General features: G+C 50.5%; 1 protein-coding gene across 1 annotated transcript in view; it reads left to right on the top strand.

Annotated features, from left to right (window-relative positions):
• Positions 1 to 10,531: 10,531 nt before the first annotated feature.
• Positions 10,532 to 18,103, top strand: part of LOC137645181 (low molecular weight phosphotyrosine protein phosphatase-like) — a 46,810-nt gene continuing 39,238 nt past the window's right edge. Inside the window, exon 1 of the mRNA XM_068378005.1 lies at positions 10,532 to 10,654. Within this exon, the coding sequence (XP_068234106.1) occupies positions 10,532 to 10,654 (123 nt within the window). The remainder of the gene's footprint in view (positions 10,655 to 18,103) is intronic.

Here is an 18,103-nt window from a genome sequence, read left to right as displayed (position 1 = left end):
AGGCTATCGCTCAGCCTTAAGCTTGGCCTTCAGATTGAAGGGCGTGGATATTTCTTCATCGCTAGAACTCTCTTTACTCATACGTAGCTATGAGCTTACCTGCCCCCAGTCGGAAGTGAGACCCCCTCCTTGGAACGTGGTTCGAGTTCTCAGGTCTCTCAAGAGACCTCCCTTCGAGCCATTACGCCAGGCCTCCGATCGCCACCTGTCTTGGAAGACGGCTTTCCTACTCGCCTTGGCCTCGGCCAAGCGAGTTAGTGAACTTCATGGTCTCTCGTACGACATCGCCCATTCAAGGGGATGGGGGGAGGTAACGTTCAGGTTCGTCCCTGAGTTTGTGGCCAAGACTCAGAATCCTGGAGTGCCGGATCCTCGGTTCGACTCTTTCAGGATCGCGAGTCTCCGTTCTGTAACAAACGACCCAGACCAGCTGCTACTATGCCCAGTGAGGTGTCTGAGGTACTACTTGAAGAGAACGGCTGCAGTCCGTCCTCATGTGCGAGCTTTGTTTGTGAGCACAGGCAGGACAAAGAGGAGGGTCACAAGGAACACCATCTCTGCTTGGATTCGAAGGGTTATCCACCATGCCCTGAGTCCTGACCCTCCTCCGTCACGTCGCCCTCGGGCCCACGATGTCAGGGGTATTGCTACATCCCTGGCCTTCAAGAGAAACTTCTCTGTGACGCAGGTACTTCAAGCGGGGGTCTGGAAGCGTCAAACGACCTTCACAGCCCACTACCTGCAAGACGTGACCCACAGGAGCCTCGATACGTTCTCTATCGGCCCTGTGGTGGCTGCACAACAGCTGGTCTAACCTCAGGCTCCTTTTTGGACAAGTAGCAGTAGGTTGAGGGCGTTGTTACCCGGTCTTAGTCTGTGTGAATGAAAGAGTATGTCTGACCCTTACTTCTTTCTTCATTCTCCCCTCTCTTGGGGAAGCAGCATCCTGGTCCTCGCATAGCTGACCTCGACCTCTGCAGGTAACCCATGCTTCTTTGTGCTCCTAGTATTAAGCTTAATACTGTTGCGTCTCCCATACCCTGACGAGGTGGTATGGGGAACGTCCTATCCTAGAATTCCTATCTGAAGGTCTCAAGGTCAACTTCATAGGACGAGTCACACTCTCCTCCTCACACTACTTATGTAGGCCACTCGTTCCTAGCGATGCTAGGAACCTGTGAGGTACAGGGGCTCCCTCTCTCTAGTGCTGCTCACTAAGGGATCGAGCCCCCGGGCAAGCCGAAGTCAGTAAGGCTGGGGACTTTCCACCCTTCCTAAGGGGTAAGTCACCCTTTGTAAATAGCGTGGTTTGTATTTCGGTTACGGAACAAATGACAAATTCGAAGATAATTTGTATTTTTCCTAACCATACAAACCTTAGCTATTTACACATATGTGCCCGCCATCCCTGACCCCCAAGTCAAGTCCTACCTCTAAGTGAAGTGAAGCAAGTCACCGGTGTGTGGAGGGGGGAGGGGTAGCAAGCTACCCTTCCCCACCCCCCGCTAACTAGCGCGGGGGTAATTAACCCTCGTTAAAAACTATTGGCTCGTCATTTCAGCTGCGCTAAAAGTAAACCCTTTGTAAATAGCTAAGGTTTGTATGGTTAGGAAAAATACAAATTATCTTCGAATTTGTCATATTTTTTTTTAGAAATCTAATGGTTTTTGTTCCACCGTGTGCTCGATTCGCTCGCGGAAAAAGAAAAACATCAAGTTCCTGTGTACTGGCTAGCGGTACATGCTGAGCTGTGAACACTAACCCCATTGATTATTATTTTTTAGATAATTATGTTTTCATTTGCAGTGAAAATAAGTGTAATTTTCGAAGAAAACGGACATTATACTATATGAAACATCTGTTTTTTTAGTAGAGAAGGTCTTTCCGTCAGTAACTATAATAAAACCCTTCCATATTCTTAGCAATAGTGTTGAAAATAAGTTTGTTCCGTAACTGGAATACAAACCACGCTATTTAATAGGGGTATTACTTTCGGCGTAGTTGAAATGACGAGCCATTAATTTTTAACGAGGGTTTACTACCCACACTGCTAGTTAGCGGGGGTAGGGGAGGGTAGCTTGCTACCCCCCCCCCTGCCTCACACACCTGTGCTTGAGCACACTTTGCTCTCAGCTCGGATGGTAGTCGGATGTGGCCGCTCTCAACCTCGCCGTCATTTGGCAGCCATTTAATTGCTTTTGCCTTTCCTTTTTCTTTTTCTAGTTCTGTATGTGAAGTTGGCCTCTGCGATCATGCGCACCTGCTTGGGTTTCCCGACCACCCCTGTGGAACATTCATGTCGGCGGTCGAGACTGATCCTCACGCCCTTTGTCCTTCTTGTAGGGGCCAATAGTGTGATAGCAACAACAGGTGTAGTGAGTGAAGGGAGTGGTGTACCTCCCAGTGGGAGAGGTTTTCGCGACGGCGGAAGAACAAGTTTAAACGGGATATTTCTCCTTTGAAGGTTTCTTTGAAAGGAAACAAAACCCAAGGCCATTTCTTCCGTTGCCCAAACCTCCTCCGAACCTCCCACTCAGTTGGTCTCTTTCGAGAGACCGTCGAGTGGTAGCGTAGACCGATGTACTGTTTACCAACTTCGGGGCTCGAGAGATGACGTTGCTTACCCTAGCGAAGCAGCTCCACCTCTCCCCCCGGGGGAGGATATGTCACTAACCTTATTTCAGCTTTGGTCCTCCTTGGGGCTTACGGGTTCGCCCGCCAAGGAGGTTTTGCTTAACTACATCCGATTGGGTGCCGCTGTCAAGCAATCGCCGCCACCGTCAGAGGTTGATTCTCTGTCTCTTGTCGACGTTGTGGTGTCAGAGGTATCTAATGCGGTATCACCCATCACTTCTGCCTCTCCAAACCCTACGGTAGCTGACGGCTTAGTTTCTCCCGTTTCTGTTCAACCTACGAGGGAGAAACTAAGTCCATCGTCAGTGTCTCCTGCTAGCGTTTATTTCCCTCGGGGGAGTTCACTTACAGAGACTCCTCTTCGGAGGACTGCAGAAGGTCAGCTTGCTGATCCAACGGCCCCCAGAGGGCGCATTCGTCGGAAAGCTCGCCTTCCTCTTCGCCATAGAGGCCTTCCTTCACCTGCGGTGAGGAGGCACCTCTTTGGTTCATCACCTTCGATGCAGTCTACCGCAGAGGAGCCTCGAGACCAATCACCTATCATTGCTCCTGCACTGGTCCTGGACCTTTCTGCAGATCGTTTGCGATCTCCTTCAGTGGAAGGTCGTCCTTTTAAAGGACACGTCGACCTTCCATCTGACAGACCTTCCGACCTGCCGTCACCTTTTCTACATGGGCCTAAAATGGCTTTACCTAAGCATGCTAAGACGCGCCAAGGAAACATGATGAACGCTCTTTAGTAGCTCGTCAGGCCCCATCACTAAACCCTAACACAGGGCATTAAGGGCGTACGCGCCAACACACGCATACGTCCCAACAGGAGCATAGCTCCATCACGTGCTATGCGCGCCCTCCTGCGCATACGCGCCAGCGCTCTCCCGCGCGCCATTAATCTCCTGCCCATGCGCAAACTCACCCAACATCTAACTCTCCTGCGCGCCAACGATCTACTGAATGTGGTACTTCTAGGAAGTCAACAAAGCTGGCTTCTCCCACGCGGCAACCAGTACCATCGCGCCAGCCTTCTTCCGCACGCATCCGCGAGGATACACGCGCGCGCCCTGCGAACGCTCGCCTATTCCCTCCAAAGGATGCGCGCCAACGTTCTATCGGGTGCCCACGCGCCCCATGTGATTCAACTACGCGGCCGCGCACTGGGGATCTTTCTCCTTCGCGCACGCGCCCTACGGCTGGTACAGGTACGCGCGAACTCTCTCCCGCGCACTCAACGTATTAATCCTGCGCGCCCACGCGAACGCCAATACTCTCCCGCGCGCGCGCCTGCAGTCTCCCGCACGCTCGCTCAAGCGCCATTATTCTCCCACACGCGAGCTCCATTATTCTCCCTCTCGCGAGCGTCGATATCTTCCCACGCACGAGACTACTGAACTACGCACGGCAAGGTTGCCATCGCCTCATTCCCCTCCCCGCAAGAGCATACCACCGCGCATTGTTGGAGAAGGGAAACATCTAGAGGGGTCCAGGATCCCAAAGCCACCACCGGCGAACCCACCAATGATGGGGACTCCTCCCAGGGATCCTTCAATCCCTATCCCTTCAAGGGTTATGTTTGACAGCGCATCTGTCAGCCAACAGCCCTGGTTCGGTGCACTGATCAGAGCCATAACGCAGGCTTTCAAGCCTGTTTTCTCTGAATTGGGACACAGAACCATTGCTTCTTCTGCCCCTTTGAAGAGAAAAAGAGGAGTTACAGACGCGGTCACTTCCCCAAGGGCGAAACTGAATCCACGCAGACCTTCGAGGCAGATTCCTTCCTGTCCTCAGACTGCCTCTCCTTCCCTTTCGGACGAATATTTCCCGTCCCCAGGGGAATCACGCTAAGAGAGACTTTCCTCCATCGCTCCAATTGGGGAAACCTCTCCTCGCGCTGAGGGGTCTACTCAGTTGGGGATTGAAAGGAACATGCCACCCTCGTCAATGTTGGAGTCTTACATCCTTCCCAGGAAGGAATCTAAGAACTCCAAAACATTGATGAAGTCCTCTACTAGGACTAGGATGGAGCCAGCTAGCCACTCGGGGAACGTCCGCGACTCTCCACAAGAAGAGCCTTTGGGGACAGAAGGAGACTTCTCTGCAAGTCCTACAACAGGAACAGACCAGCAAGAGTCAGAACATGCGTTTTGGCAAGGGCTCTCAACAGGTTTTCCGACCCAGAGATCCCTCCTCGAGAGGGCAAAGACACGGTCTCGGACCGTGTCTTTGGTACTCAGAAACCCTCCAAGACCAGTGCAGCACTGCCTTGGTCTCAAGGGGTTAAGAGTACCAGGGACAAGATCTCACTACAACTCTCCGAGATGTCCTCCTCCAACCGTTCCAGTGCCACCAACAAGCTCCTCCCACCTCCTCGCGTACAGGAGAGGAGGTACTTCGAGATCCTTGAGGAGCCTTGTTTAGCTCTTCTTCTTCACCACTCACTGGAAGAGCTAACCAGGGGAGTCCCTCTTGAGAGACTCTCCAACCGGCAGGTCTCGTTCTTGCCAGCAGAGATCCTCAACCAGGAGAAAGTTGCGAAGTGTGCTATGCAAGCCATTCAATATCTGGTTGGGGACCCTAGGTATCCTTATACGTTCTGAGGATTTCTCCAAAGAACGTACCAGGAAAGCTATGGAAACCTTCCTTCTCTCATGTACTTGCACGATCTAGTTTCTGGCCCACCAAGTCTCGAACTTGTGGGCAAATACCTTCCTGTAACGTCGGGATGCAATAGCTGAGAGATTCCATCAGAAGGTCCCTAGCACCGAGATCAATAGGCTCAGACATTCCTCCCTAGAGGGATCAATCTTGTTCGAGCCTAAGGATGTGGAACACGCCGCTGAGAGGCGGGGGAAGTCTCATCAAGACTCCCTCCTTCATAGGGCTTTAGCATCCAAGACCTATAAGCCTCCAGCACCACAGCAGTCCTGTCCAGTCAAGACCACTGAGACGACAACAGCAGCGAAGACCTTGGTGGCTATGCCCTTTCCTGTCAAAGAAAGGAAAGGCAAAAAGTCCTCGAAGGGAGGCAAGAATCCTCGTGGGAGCAGCCTAGGTCGCAAACGCTAGGATAGGCAGTCCCCCTGCATGTCCACCAGTGGGGGGATGCCTACAAAGTTGCTCAAACAGGTGGAAGCAACTCGGGGCCGATTCCTGGACAATCTCCGTGATCAGTCTAGGATATCGCGTCCCATTCATAACATCTCTGCCATCCCTGACGACGAATCCAGTGTCATTGAACTCCCTTGCCATGGGATCGGCAAGGGGGCAAGCCCTTCGGATAGAAGTCCAGACACTGTTGAAGAAGGGCGCTGTCCAAGAGGTCCTCGACGGATCTCCAGGCTTCTTCAGTCGACTCTTTCTTGTTAAGAAGGCGTCTGGAGTCGGGAGACCAGTCATCGACCTCTCAGCTCTGAACATGTTTGTCAAACAAACTCCGTTCAGCATGGAGATGGCAGACACGGTCAGACTAGCAGTAAGACCGCAAGACTTCATGTGCACACTGGACCTAAAGGACGCGTACTTCCAGATCCCAGTCCATCCGTCTTCAAGGAAGTACTTAAGATTCAGCCTAGACAACAGAAAGTACCAGTTCAAGGTGCTGTGCTTTTGTCTCTCCACAGCACCACAAGTCTTCACCAGTGTGTTCACCCTAGTATCATCTTGGGCACACAGGATTGGCATCCGTCTCCTCCATTATCTGGACGACTGGTTAATCCTAGCAGACTCGGTGTGAACCCTTCTTCAACACCGAGACAAACTTCTGGGACTTTGCCAGGATCTGGGGATCATGGTAAATCTCAAGAAGTCCTCTCTGCTTCCCACTCAAAGACTGGTATACCTAGGCATGATTATAGACACCAATCTCCACAAAGCCTTCCCATCAGACGACAGGATAGCAAGGCTGAGGAAGGTCGCAAGACCTTTTCTCAGACGAGAAGAACTTCCAGCCCAATCGTGGTTACGTCTCCTCGGTCACCTTTCCTCCTTGGCCCATCTAGTTCCCAATGGTCGCCTCAGGATGAGATCCCTCCAGTGGCAACTCAAGTCCCAGTGGAATCAAGCGTACGACTCCCCGTACATCTAGATCCCCATGGGACCTGCGGAACTGACGAATCTCCAGTGGTGGGTGGCAGACGAGAACCTACGAAAAGGAGTGGATCTTCTCGTCCTCCCCCCTGTATTTGATGCTGTTTTTCGACGCTTCAAAAAAAATGGGTGGGTGGCCCACGTGCTGCACCACACGACCTCAGGCCTCTGGTCAGAGTCAGAAAAGTACCTCCACATAAATCTCCTAGAGATGAAGGCCATCTTTCTGGCCCTTCAACAGTTCCAACAGTACCTGGCAAGTCACTCTGTGGTGGTGATGAGCGACAAAACCACAGTAGTGGCTTACATCAACAAACAAGGAGGTACTTTTTTGCCGCAACTATCCCATCTAGCAGTAGAGATACTGAGATGGGTCGAAATCCACTCGATACCACTATCGGCACGCTTCATTTCGGGCAAAAGGAATGTGTTCGCCGACAACCTGAGCAGAGCATCTCAGATAGTGAGTACCGAGTGGTCTTTGAATCATCTAGTAGCCAACAAAGTCCTGACTTTGTGAGGTTCTCCGACTTTGGACCTTTTCGCAACGGCCCTGTACTGTTCCCCAGTCCCAAACCCCAAGGCTCTCTGGCAAGATGCTTTCCAACAAAGGTGGGACAACATAGACTTTTACGCCTTTCCCCCAGTTTTGTCTGATGAGGAGGGTACTCAACAAGACCAGAACATCGGTCAATCTTTCTATGACCCTCACAGCTCCGCTATGGCATCACGCGGAATTGTTTCCGTACCTTCTGCAACTCCTAACGGAGTCACCAAGAGAACTCCCTCCACGACACAATCTACTCAAACAACCACATGCCAACATCTTCCACAAAGCCGTAGGTTCACTACAGCTTCACGCCTGTAGACTATCCAGCATCTCCTCGCTGAGAGAGGATTTTTGCAACAAGTTGCAATCAGGATGTCTGGACACCTGCGAAAGTCATCCGCAGGGGTCTACCAGGCAAAGTGGAAAGTCTCCTGTGGTTGGTGTCGTGGAAGGGGTCTCTCTCCACTCGATGCCACTATTCCAACAATAGTGGAGTTTCTTGTGTATTTGCGATAAGAAATGCGCCTTTCAGTCTCGGCAGTGAAAGGCTATTGCTCAGCCTTAAGTCTCGCCCTCAGGCTCAAAGGAATGGACATTTCCTCATCGTTAGAACTTTCTCTACTCATACGTAGTTATGAACTTACCTGCCCTCAGTCGGAAGTGAGACCTCCCCCATGGAACGTGGTTCGAGTTCTCAGGTCTCTTAAGAGACCTCCCTATGAACCATTATGCCAGGCATCAGATCGCCACTTAACCTGGAAGACGGTATTCCTGCTAGCTTTGGCCTCGGCGAAGCAAGTCAGCGAACTTCATGGCCTCTCGTATGACATTGCCCATTCAAGGGGATGGGCGGCTATAACGTTCAGCTTCGTCCCTGAGTTTATTGCTAAGACTCAGAATCCAAGAGTAGCGGATCCTCGTTTCAACTCCTTCAGGATTTCTAGTCTCCATACTGTAACAGATGACCCAGACCATCTCCTACTATGCCCAGTAAGGAGCTTGAGGCTGTACCTCCAAAGAACAGCCGCAGCCTGTCCTTGTGTGCCAGCACTATTCGTCAGCACAGGAAGGACTAAGAGAAGGGTCACCAAGAACACCATCTCTGCATGGATTCGCAGGGTCATTGACCTTGCACTGAATCCAGACCCTCCTCCGTCACGTCGCCCCAGAGCACATGATATCAGGGGCATAGCTACGTCCCTGGCCTTCAAAAGAAATTTTTCAGTGATGCAGATTCTTCAAGCTGGGGTGTGGAAACTTCAAACAACGTTCATATCCCACTATCTGCAAGACGTGACCCACAGGAGACTATACGTTCTCTATCGGTCCTGTGGTGGCTGCACAACAGCTGGTTTAAAATCTCAAGCTCTTTAATGGACAAGTAGCAGAAGGTTGAGGGCATTGTTACCCAGTTTTAGTCTGCATGAATGAAAAGGTTTGACTGGCCCTTATTCTTTTCTTCATCATCCCCTCTCTTGGGGAAAGAAGCATCCTGGTTTCTCTGCATAGCTGACTTCAAACCAATGCACGTAAACCGTGCTCCCTTGTGTTCCTAGTACTGTATTAAGATTAATACTGTTACGTCCCCATACCCTGGCGAGGTGGTATTGGGAAAGTCCTAGTCTACAAGTTTCCATCGAAAGAACTTCAGAACAACTATCTAGGATGAGTCACACTTCTTCATACCTTCACACACAGCTTGCGTAGGCTGCAGATCTTGCGTAGCAAGGCTCTAGCGAGGTGCAGGAACTCCTTATCTTTTGGGTGCTTACACACTCAAATAAGGAGTCCCCGGGCAAAGCCAAAAGCCAGACTGGCAGGGACGTCCACCCTTCCTAATGGGCGAGTCACCCCTATTAAATAGCTCTCTGTGCATTAGCCACGCCTGTAATATCTTTTGACCCATATGATTACCATAGTTTGTTCGTTTGTACGTAGTCCCTCCCCCAACCTTCATATTCTAATTATACCTTTTCCCTCACAATATTCAAGTATTTTAAACATAAGACTTACCTGCTAGTTATATATATAGCTTACGTCTCTGACGTCACGGCAGAAAATTCAAAACTCGCGCCAATCGCTGATTGGATAGCCAGGTGTACCACCTGCGTACCTTAGCGAGGTACCTCGGAACCATCCCCTGTCCCTTCATATCTTCTCTGCTGCCGTAGCGGCAACATTGTTGAATATTCTCCTCGCTTTTTTCCTGATATTTTTGCTGACCCTTTGGTGAAGTACAATAATTTGGTTTTTGACTCTCGCTCGATTGGATTTTCTATTGGATACTCTTGATTTATGTTTGGATATTGATATTTTGACCCTTGCTTGTTTTGATCTCTCTAACAATTTTTCAAAATGGCCACCCCCCTTGTAACTTTTAGTGTGTGTGTGAGTGGGTATAAGACCCGGTTGCTAAAGGCCTCCATTGATCCTCATTCGCACTGTGTTAAATGTAGAGGTAAGGTTTGTGAGCTGGATGATAGATGTGACGAATGCCTTCTATTATCTGATCATGAGTGGCTAGAATTCGATCGCTATACGCCAAGGTTAGAAAGAGATAGGTTGAGGTGTAGTTCTTCTCATTCTTCTAGAGATTTTTCCTCTTCCCATGTCAATGAACCTATTCCTTCCCCTGTAGTGGTAATTCTTGATCCCTCTACGAGTACCGCTAATGAGTCTACACTTAAAGACATGATGTTGGCTATTCAGGCGTTGGGTGTGAAAGTCGAGTCTATCGCTGCAGATAGGACGCAATTAATGTCTGACGTTAAGCAGCTTAAAAGTGAAAGTGCGAGAAGTGCAGTGAATGTTTTTAGTGCTGTGGAGGGTGCTCCTGCTCGGGCTTGTAGTTCTCCTAGTCCTAGACCTCTTCCAAGCTCCCCAACCCCTGGGAGAAGGAATGTCGAAAGACGAAAGGAAACGAGAGGCTTTAGCTCCCGAGCAGACGTCCCCTCGAGCGTTCCTGTTGATGTTTCCGATGACACTCGCCCTCACCATAGGAAAGGTGAGGTTAAGGTGTTATATTCATCCTCAGATGACGATGTGCCCAAAAGAGGCTGGCGTCAAGCGTCCAGACCTCTTAAGAGGAAGTTTGATGATGGCAACCAGCGTCCTTTCAGGACGTCATAACGTCCAGGCTGTAGCCATTGGAGCAGCCCAGAACGTTTTCTTTCCACCGAAGAGAGCTCGCCTTCCAAGCGTCCGGCTAGGACATTAGATTCTGTAAAGAATCGTCCAGTTGTTGGGCAGTAGTCTGAACCGGGCATGACCTCGGTTCATGCTCCTCCGCCGCCTTCAGATTGGCTCTCGCCCTCTGGACGCTCTAAGCGATCTTTGAGCGGTGTAGAGAACGAGCCTGCGATTGATGTATCGGCACCTGTTTCGCTAGTACTGTATACCCTAATCTTAATATGTTGCAAGAGATGCAGCAAAAGCTTTCGTCCTTTATGCAAAGCTATCAAGCTACGGAAGCTTCCGCTCTGGACGGCAAGTGACGCAAGGCGGCGAGTCGCGAGACTCTTTTAGACGAACGGCAAGTATCTGAACGCGTTGAGCGTTTGACAGCGCATAACATCCAGCGTCCTGGTGAACGTGACGTTAAACGCCCTACATCACGCGCCGTTGAACGTCCTGCCTTCCAGTAAGTCGAGCGTCCTTCAAAACGAAGCGCCGAACATCCTATTAGGAGTGATAGTGAGCGTCCTACAGCAAGTGCTTTTGAGCATCCAGCAAGATGCGATGCCGAGCGTCCTCCAGAGGGAGGCGTCGAGCGTCCTTCTTTGGCTAAGAGAGACGTTGAACGTCCTTCTAGTCTTTTAGTCGAGCGTTCTTCGATCCAGGACGTCGAGCGTCCAGCAAGGCGGGAGGTCGAGCGTCCTCCAGGACGCGACGCCGAGCGTCCTTCAGGATGCGATGTCGAGCAACGAGCGTCCAGACAGGACGTCGAGCAAGATCCAGAACTCCTTAGCTCTGATCGCGTGGACCGCGAGCGTGTCACAGAACGTCAAGGGACTTTATCAGAGGAAGAAATTGATGTTCTCCTTTCTCCTGTTGAACCTTTTGAGGAGTTATCTGAAGAAGAAGACTCTAAACTAAATCTTTTCGCCTGTCAGTGGACTTGAAGAAACTCATGAAGGTTTTCAATGATGAATTCCCAGAGTCTTTAATTCCCGTTACTCCACGTTCACCTCCATCGGAATTCACGCTTGGGAAACTGAAGAAGAAGTCGCTGTTTACTAAAATGGTTCTGTCTCGTTCGTCGAAAAGAGCTCTTAAGTTGATGGGAGACTGGATGGGATCCAAAAAGGACCAAGGGAAAGCAGCCTTTGCTTTTCCCCCAACTAGATTAGCTTCTAGGTCCAGTATATGATACGGTACGGGAGAAGTTCTCGGCTTGGGAGTTCTTGCCTCTGCCCAGGGAGATTTCTCAAGCCTGGTAGACTCTCCCCGTAGATCGGCCATGAGGAAGACCAAGGTTCTCTGGTCAACTTCAGAGTTGGACCATCTGCTCAAAGGTGTCTTTAGAGCCTTCGAGGTTTTTAACTTCCTCGATTGGACTCTGGGGGCCTTGGGCAAGAAGGTTGCTGCACTTAAAGAAGGGGACTATTCTAGTTTAATCCATGTCATGTCCTGCATGGATAAGGCATTGTGAGATGGTTCGAATGTCTCAGAGCTCGCCCTCACGATCTCTGCCTGAAGGATCTTCAGACAACATTGAAGTTGACAGAAGAATTGGGTCTTCTGGTCAACAAAGACAAATCTTCTCTGACACCATCACAAGAGATTCTCTATTTTCAATATTAATCTTACCCGGTGATCATGTAGCTGCAGCTCTGCTGCCCGACAGAAAAAACCTAAGGGCGGGATACGCCAGCGATCGCTATACAGGTGGGGGTGTACAACAACAGCGCCATCTGTCGAGTAGGTACTCCAGTACTTCTTGTCAACAAAGAACCAATTTTCTCTCTGTCGTGCCACCGGCAAGACCTACTTGATACGCTGTTGTTTCTGTAGTTGTTTTCACGCTTTTTGGTGATGTATTCTCTCTAGATATTAGCTTTCGCTGTTCAGGAGTTATTATCATTACCTTATCAAGCTTTATTGATTAGATTTTGGATTATTTGTTGACGACTTGGATAGATTTTGGATTCCCCCCTTTGACTAATTCAAGATGTCTGACCCTACTCAAGTCCCCAATTACAGGCAGTGTAGCGCTAGGGACTGTTCTAGGCGTCTTCCGAAGGCCTCTATAGATCCTCACACCGTTTGTTCCAATTGTAGGGGTAAATCCTGTCAATTGGAAGATCGATGTGAGGAATGCGCTGGGCTTTCGGAATTCGATTTTAATGAATTCCTTAAGAATGCACGTAGGCTAGAGAAGGATAGGATCAGGAGGAGTTCGTCTCGCTCTTTTGATTTTTCCTCTCCCCATGCCCCACAACCTATTCCTTCCCCTGTAGTGGTGACACCCGACCCTTCTACTAGCTCTCAGCAACCCTCGATGGCGGACATGATGCGTGCCATCCAGGCTCTTGGTGACCGAGTTGAGTCATTAGCGAATGACCGCAATCAACTCTTGGCCGACGTCAAAGAGTTGAAGGAGAAAAGTGCAGTGGGAAGTGTAGTGAGTGCAAGTGCTGTGAAAAGTGTCAGTGTCAGTGTTACGCATGAGGGTGCATCTGTTCGTGCCAGTCGTCCTCCCAGTCCGGGACCTCTTGCAAGCTCCCAAGCCCAGGGGAGAAGCAATGTCGAAGGACCAAAGGGTTCGACAGGCCTTGATCAGCGTACAGATGTACCCTCAGTGGTTGCGGACGTATCTTGCAGAGATCGTCCCACCCACAAACAGACGAGTGAGCCCATTCATTCATCGTCTGTGGAAGAAGTTTCTCGTCAGAAACGCTGGACTAAGGTCTCACGACCTCTCAAGCGCAAGGTCCCTTCCGAGCGAGTCCAACGGCCCAGGTGTAGCCACTGGGTCAGTTCGGACTCGCCGCAGTCTTCCGAAGACTGCATACCTCCCAAGAGAGGTAGAGTGGTTGCGCAGCAGGCAATCACTCCGTCTGTTGCCGCACCAACCACTGTAGACCCTAAGTGGTCTATGCTGCAGTCTATGCAGACTCAGCTAGCTTCCTTCATGCAGGAGTATCGTGCTGAGAAGGTTGACGCTGCACCCGTTAACCTACAACCTGCCACGGTTGTGCGCTCAGCAGACACTGCGGCTGCCTGCTCCCACTCTCCGGTTGTGAGAGCTCCACCACCGATGCGCAGTCGACCCTGCCAGACGCATGTTGACGTTAGCCGACGTGCGGCACCCTCCGTTGACATGCGTGAGCTACCGCATCAGCAGTGGGAAGGTGCTGTCAAGCTGCCGTGTTTTGACGCAATGCGGCAGGCTCCGCAACCCACGGCAGTCCCCACCACGCACCACCACTCCGCTTTTGTTGTTGCCAGCTCTCAGACTGACCAGCAGCGGCATGATGTTGGATCCAGTGCAGCTACGCATGCACCCGTGCTGCCGGATTCAGCCGTTCAGCTTTCTTCTCCTCCTTTGCCGCTTCCTCCTCAGCATTCGGATGAAGGAATTTCTGATGACGACGAAGCTGCGCATTTGGACGATCAACACTCCGACATAGAGGAACCCAAGACTACGCCTCCCTCCTTAGACTTTAGGAAAGTCCTTGCCCTGTTTAAGGAGTTGTATCCGGACCAGTTTGTGTCTGCAGCCCCACGCTCACCTCCCTCTGAGTTCGCTTTAGGCATGCAGTCAGCAGCTCCTGCCTTTACGAAGCTCGTACTCGCGCGCTCATCCAAGAGAGCTTTAAGGGTACTGGGAGAGTGGTTGCAGGCCAAGAAGCAACTTGGGAAGACATCCTTCATCTTTCCACCGACCAAGCTTGCTTCCAAATCTAGCGTCTGGTATGCCACGGGAGAAGATCTTGGCTTGGGAGTTCCTGCCTCTGCCCAGGGCGACTTCTCAAGTCTGGTAGACTCTCCCCGCAGACTGGCTATGAGACGCTCCAAGATTTGCTGGACCTTTTCGGATATGGACCATCTTTTAAAGGGAGTTTTCCGAGCGTTTGAGATCTTCAACTTTCTGGACTGGTGTTTGGGAGCGTTGAGCAGAAAGACCTCCCCTTCGGATAAGGACTCTGCCATGCTCATCATGTCATGCATGGACAAAGCCATTCGGGATGGGTCTGGCGAGCTTGCGGCTTCGTTTGTGTCGGGAGTTCTTAAGAAGCGAGATCACCTTTGCTCCTTCTTGTCGGCGGGGATCACACCATGTCAGAAGTCAGAGCTAATGTTTGCTCCGCTATCCAAGTGTCTCTTTCCTGAGGAGCTGATCAAGGGGATTGCCGCCTCGTTGATCCAGAAGGATACCCATGACCTGGTGGCGTCATCCGCACGTAAAGTCACAGCTTTACCTTCCGTGCCTAGACCTAGGATGGACACACCAGCGTCTAGGTTCATTCCGCCCTTTCGTGGCAGAACCTCCAGCAGAGGAGGTACCCGTGCCGATAGTCAACGTGGCAAAAAGAAGAAGGGTTCCAAGTCCTCAAAAGGCAGAGTCTGACTGCCAACCTCTCCAGACAGCAGTGGGAGCTAGGCTCAAGAACTACTGGCAGGCCTGGGAGAACAGGGGTGCAGACGCACAGTCTGTGAAGTTGCTCAGAGAGGGGTACAGGATTCCATTCTTGCGCAAGCCCCCTCTAGCAACAACTCCCATCGACCTCTCTCCCAGGTACAGAGAGGAGGACAAGAGGCTAGCTTTACAGCAAGAGGTGTCTCTCTTGCTACAAAAGGGAGCGGTAGTCATAGTCCGGGACCATCAATCCCCGGGCTTCTACAACCGTCTCTTCTTAGTAGCGAAGAAGACAGGAGGGTGGAGACCGGTGCTAGACGTCAGTGCTCTAAATGTCTTTGTCACCAAGCAGACGTTCTCCATGGAGACGACGAAGTCGGTGCTAGCATCGGTCAGGAAGGAAGACTGGATGGTCTCGTTAGACCTAAAGGACGCGTACTTTCACGTCCCCATCCATCCAGATTCCCAACCTTTCCTAAGGTTCGTCTTTGGGAAGGTGGTTTACCAGTTCCAAGCCCTGTGCTTTGGCCTAAGCACGGCACCTCTAGTGTTTACCAAACTGATGAGGAATATTGCCAAATTCCTACATTTAGCAGACATCAGAGCCTCCCTCTATTTGGACGACTGGCTTTTAAGAGCTGCGTCAAGTCGTCGCTGTCTGGAGAATCTCAAATGGACTATGGATCTGACCAAGGAATTGGGTCTCCTGGTCAATATAGAAAAGTCCCAGCTCGTTCCATCCCAAACTATAGTCTATCTAGGTATGGAGATTCGGAGTCAAGCTTTTCGGGCTTTTCCGTCGGCCCCCAGAATCAGTCAAGCCCAAGAATGCATCCAGAGCATGCTGAAAAGGAACCGATGTTCAGTCAGACAGTGGATGAGTCTAATAGGGACGCTTTCATCGCTGGACCAGTTCATCGCGTTAGGGAGACTCCACCTCCGACCCCTTCAGTATCACCTAGCTGCTCACTGGAGAAAGGACATGACGCTAGAAGCGGTCTCAGTTCCTATATCCGAAGAGATGAAGTCTGCACTGACTTGGTGGAAGAACAGCATTCTTCTCAAGGAAGGTCTACCACTGGCTGTTCAGACCTCTTCTCGGACGCATCGGACACGGGCTGGGGTGCGACACTGGACGGTCGGGAATGCTCGGGCACGTGGAATCCGGATCAAAGAGCACTACACATCGACTGCAAGGAGCTACTGGCAGTTCATCTGGCCTTGAGAAGCTTCAAGTCCCTCCTTCTAGGCAAGGTGGTGGAGGTGAACTCCGACAACACTACAGCCTTGGCGTACATCTCCAAGCAAGGAGGAACTCATTCGAGGACGTTGTTCGAGATCGCAAGGGACCTCCTCACCTGGTCAAGAGATCGAAAGATATCGCTTGTAACGAGGTTCATTCAAGGCGACATGAATGTCATGGCAGACCGCCTCAGCCGGAAGGGTCAGATCATCCCTACAGAATGGACCCTTCACAAGAATGTTTGCAACAGACTATGGGCCCTGTGGGGTCAGCCCACCATAGATCTGTTCGCTACCTCGATGACCAAGAGGCTCCCGAATTATTGCTCACCGATCCCGGACCCAGCAGCAGTTCACGTAGATGCCTTTCTTCTGGATTGGTCCCATCTAGACCTTTATGCGTTCCCCCCGTTCAAGATTGTCAACAAGGTACTGCAGAAGTTCGCCTCTCACGAAGGGACAAGGTTGACGTTGGTTGCTCCCCTCTGGCCCGCGAGAGAATGGTTCACCGAGGTACTGCAATGGCTAGTAGACGTTCCCAGGACTCTTCCTCTAAGAGTGGACCTTCTGCGTCAGCCGCACGTAAAGAAGGTACACCCAAGCCTCCACGCTCTTCGTCTGACTGCCTTCAGACTATCGAAAGACTCTCAAGAGCTAGAGGCTTTTCGAAGGAGGCAGCCAGAGCGATTGCCAGAGCAAGGAGGACATCCACTCTCAAGGTCTACCAGTCAAAATGGGAAGTCTTCCGTAGCTGGTGCAAGGCGAATTCAGTATCCTCAACCAGTACCTCTGTAACGCAGATAGCTGACTTCCTTTTACACCTAAGGAAGGTAAGATCCCTATCAGCTCCTACGATCAAAGGTTACAGAAGCATGTTGGCAGCAGTCTTCCGCCACAGAGGCTTAGATCTTTCCAACAACAAAGATCTACAGGACCTCCTTAAGTCTTTTGAGACCTCAAAGGAGCGTCGGTTAGCCACACCAGGTTGGAACTTAGACGTGGTTTTAAGGTTCCTGATGTCAGCAAGGTTCGAACCGCTTCAATCAGCCTCTTTTAAAGATCTCACTTTGAAGACTCTTTTCCTCGTTTGCTTAGCAACAGCTAAAAGAGTCAGTGAGATACACGCCTTCAGCAGGAACATAGGATTTACATCTGAAACGGCTACATGTTCCTTACAGCTTGGTTTTTTAGCTAAAAACGAACTCCCTTCTCGTCCTTGGCCCAAATCGTTCGAGATTCCAAGTCTGTCCAGTTTGGTTGGAAACGAACAAGAGAGAGTACTTTGCCCAGTAAGAGCTCTTAAGTACTATTTAAGACGTACGAAGCCATTACGAGGACAATCAGAAGCTTTATGGTGTTCTATTAAGAAACCTTCTTTACCGATGTCGAAGAACGCAGTTTCTTATTACATCAGGCTTTTGATTAGAGAAGCCTATTCTCATCTGAATGAGGAAGACCATGCTTTGCTGAAGGTAAGGACACATGAAGTTAGAGCTGTCGCTACTTCAGTGGCCTTCAAACAGAACCGATCTCTGCAGAGTGTAATGGATGCAACCTATTGGAGAAGCAAGTCAGTGTTCGCATCATTTTACCTTAAAGATGTCCAGTCTCTTTACGAGAACTGCTACACCCTGGGACCATTCGTAGCAGCGAGTGCAGTAGTAGGTGAGGGCTCAACCACTACATTCCCATAATCCCATAACCTTTTTTAATCTTTCTCTTGAAATGCTTTTATTGTTGTTTTTGGGTTGTACGGAAGGCTAAGAAGCCTTTCGCATCCTGGTTGATTTGGCGGGTGGTCAAATTCTTTCTTGAGAAGCGCCTAGATTAGAGGTTGTGATGAGGTCCTTTAGTATGGGTTGCAGCCCTTTATACTTCAGCACCTAGGAGTCGCTCAGCATCCTAAGAGGATCGCGAGGCTCAGTAAGGAAGACGTACTTAAAAAGGCAGAGTAATGGTTCAAGTCGACTTCCTTACCAGGTACTTATTAATTTTATGTCTGTTATTTTGAA

This window comes from Palaemon carinicauda, chromosome 8 (assembly GCF_036898095.1).
Source record: "Palaemon carinicauda isolate YSFRI2023 chromosome 8, ASM3689809v2, whole genome shotgun sequence".
Lineage (NCBI taxonomy): Eukaryota > Metazoa > Arthropoda > Malacostraca > Decapoda > Palaemonidae > Palaemon > Palaemon carinicauda.
The sequence above is the reverse complement of the archived record's forward strand: the minus strand, read 5'-3'. Positions and strand labels throughout refer to the sequence as shown.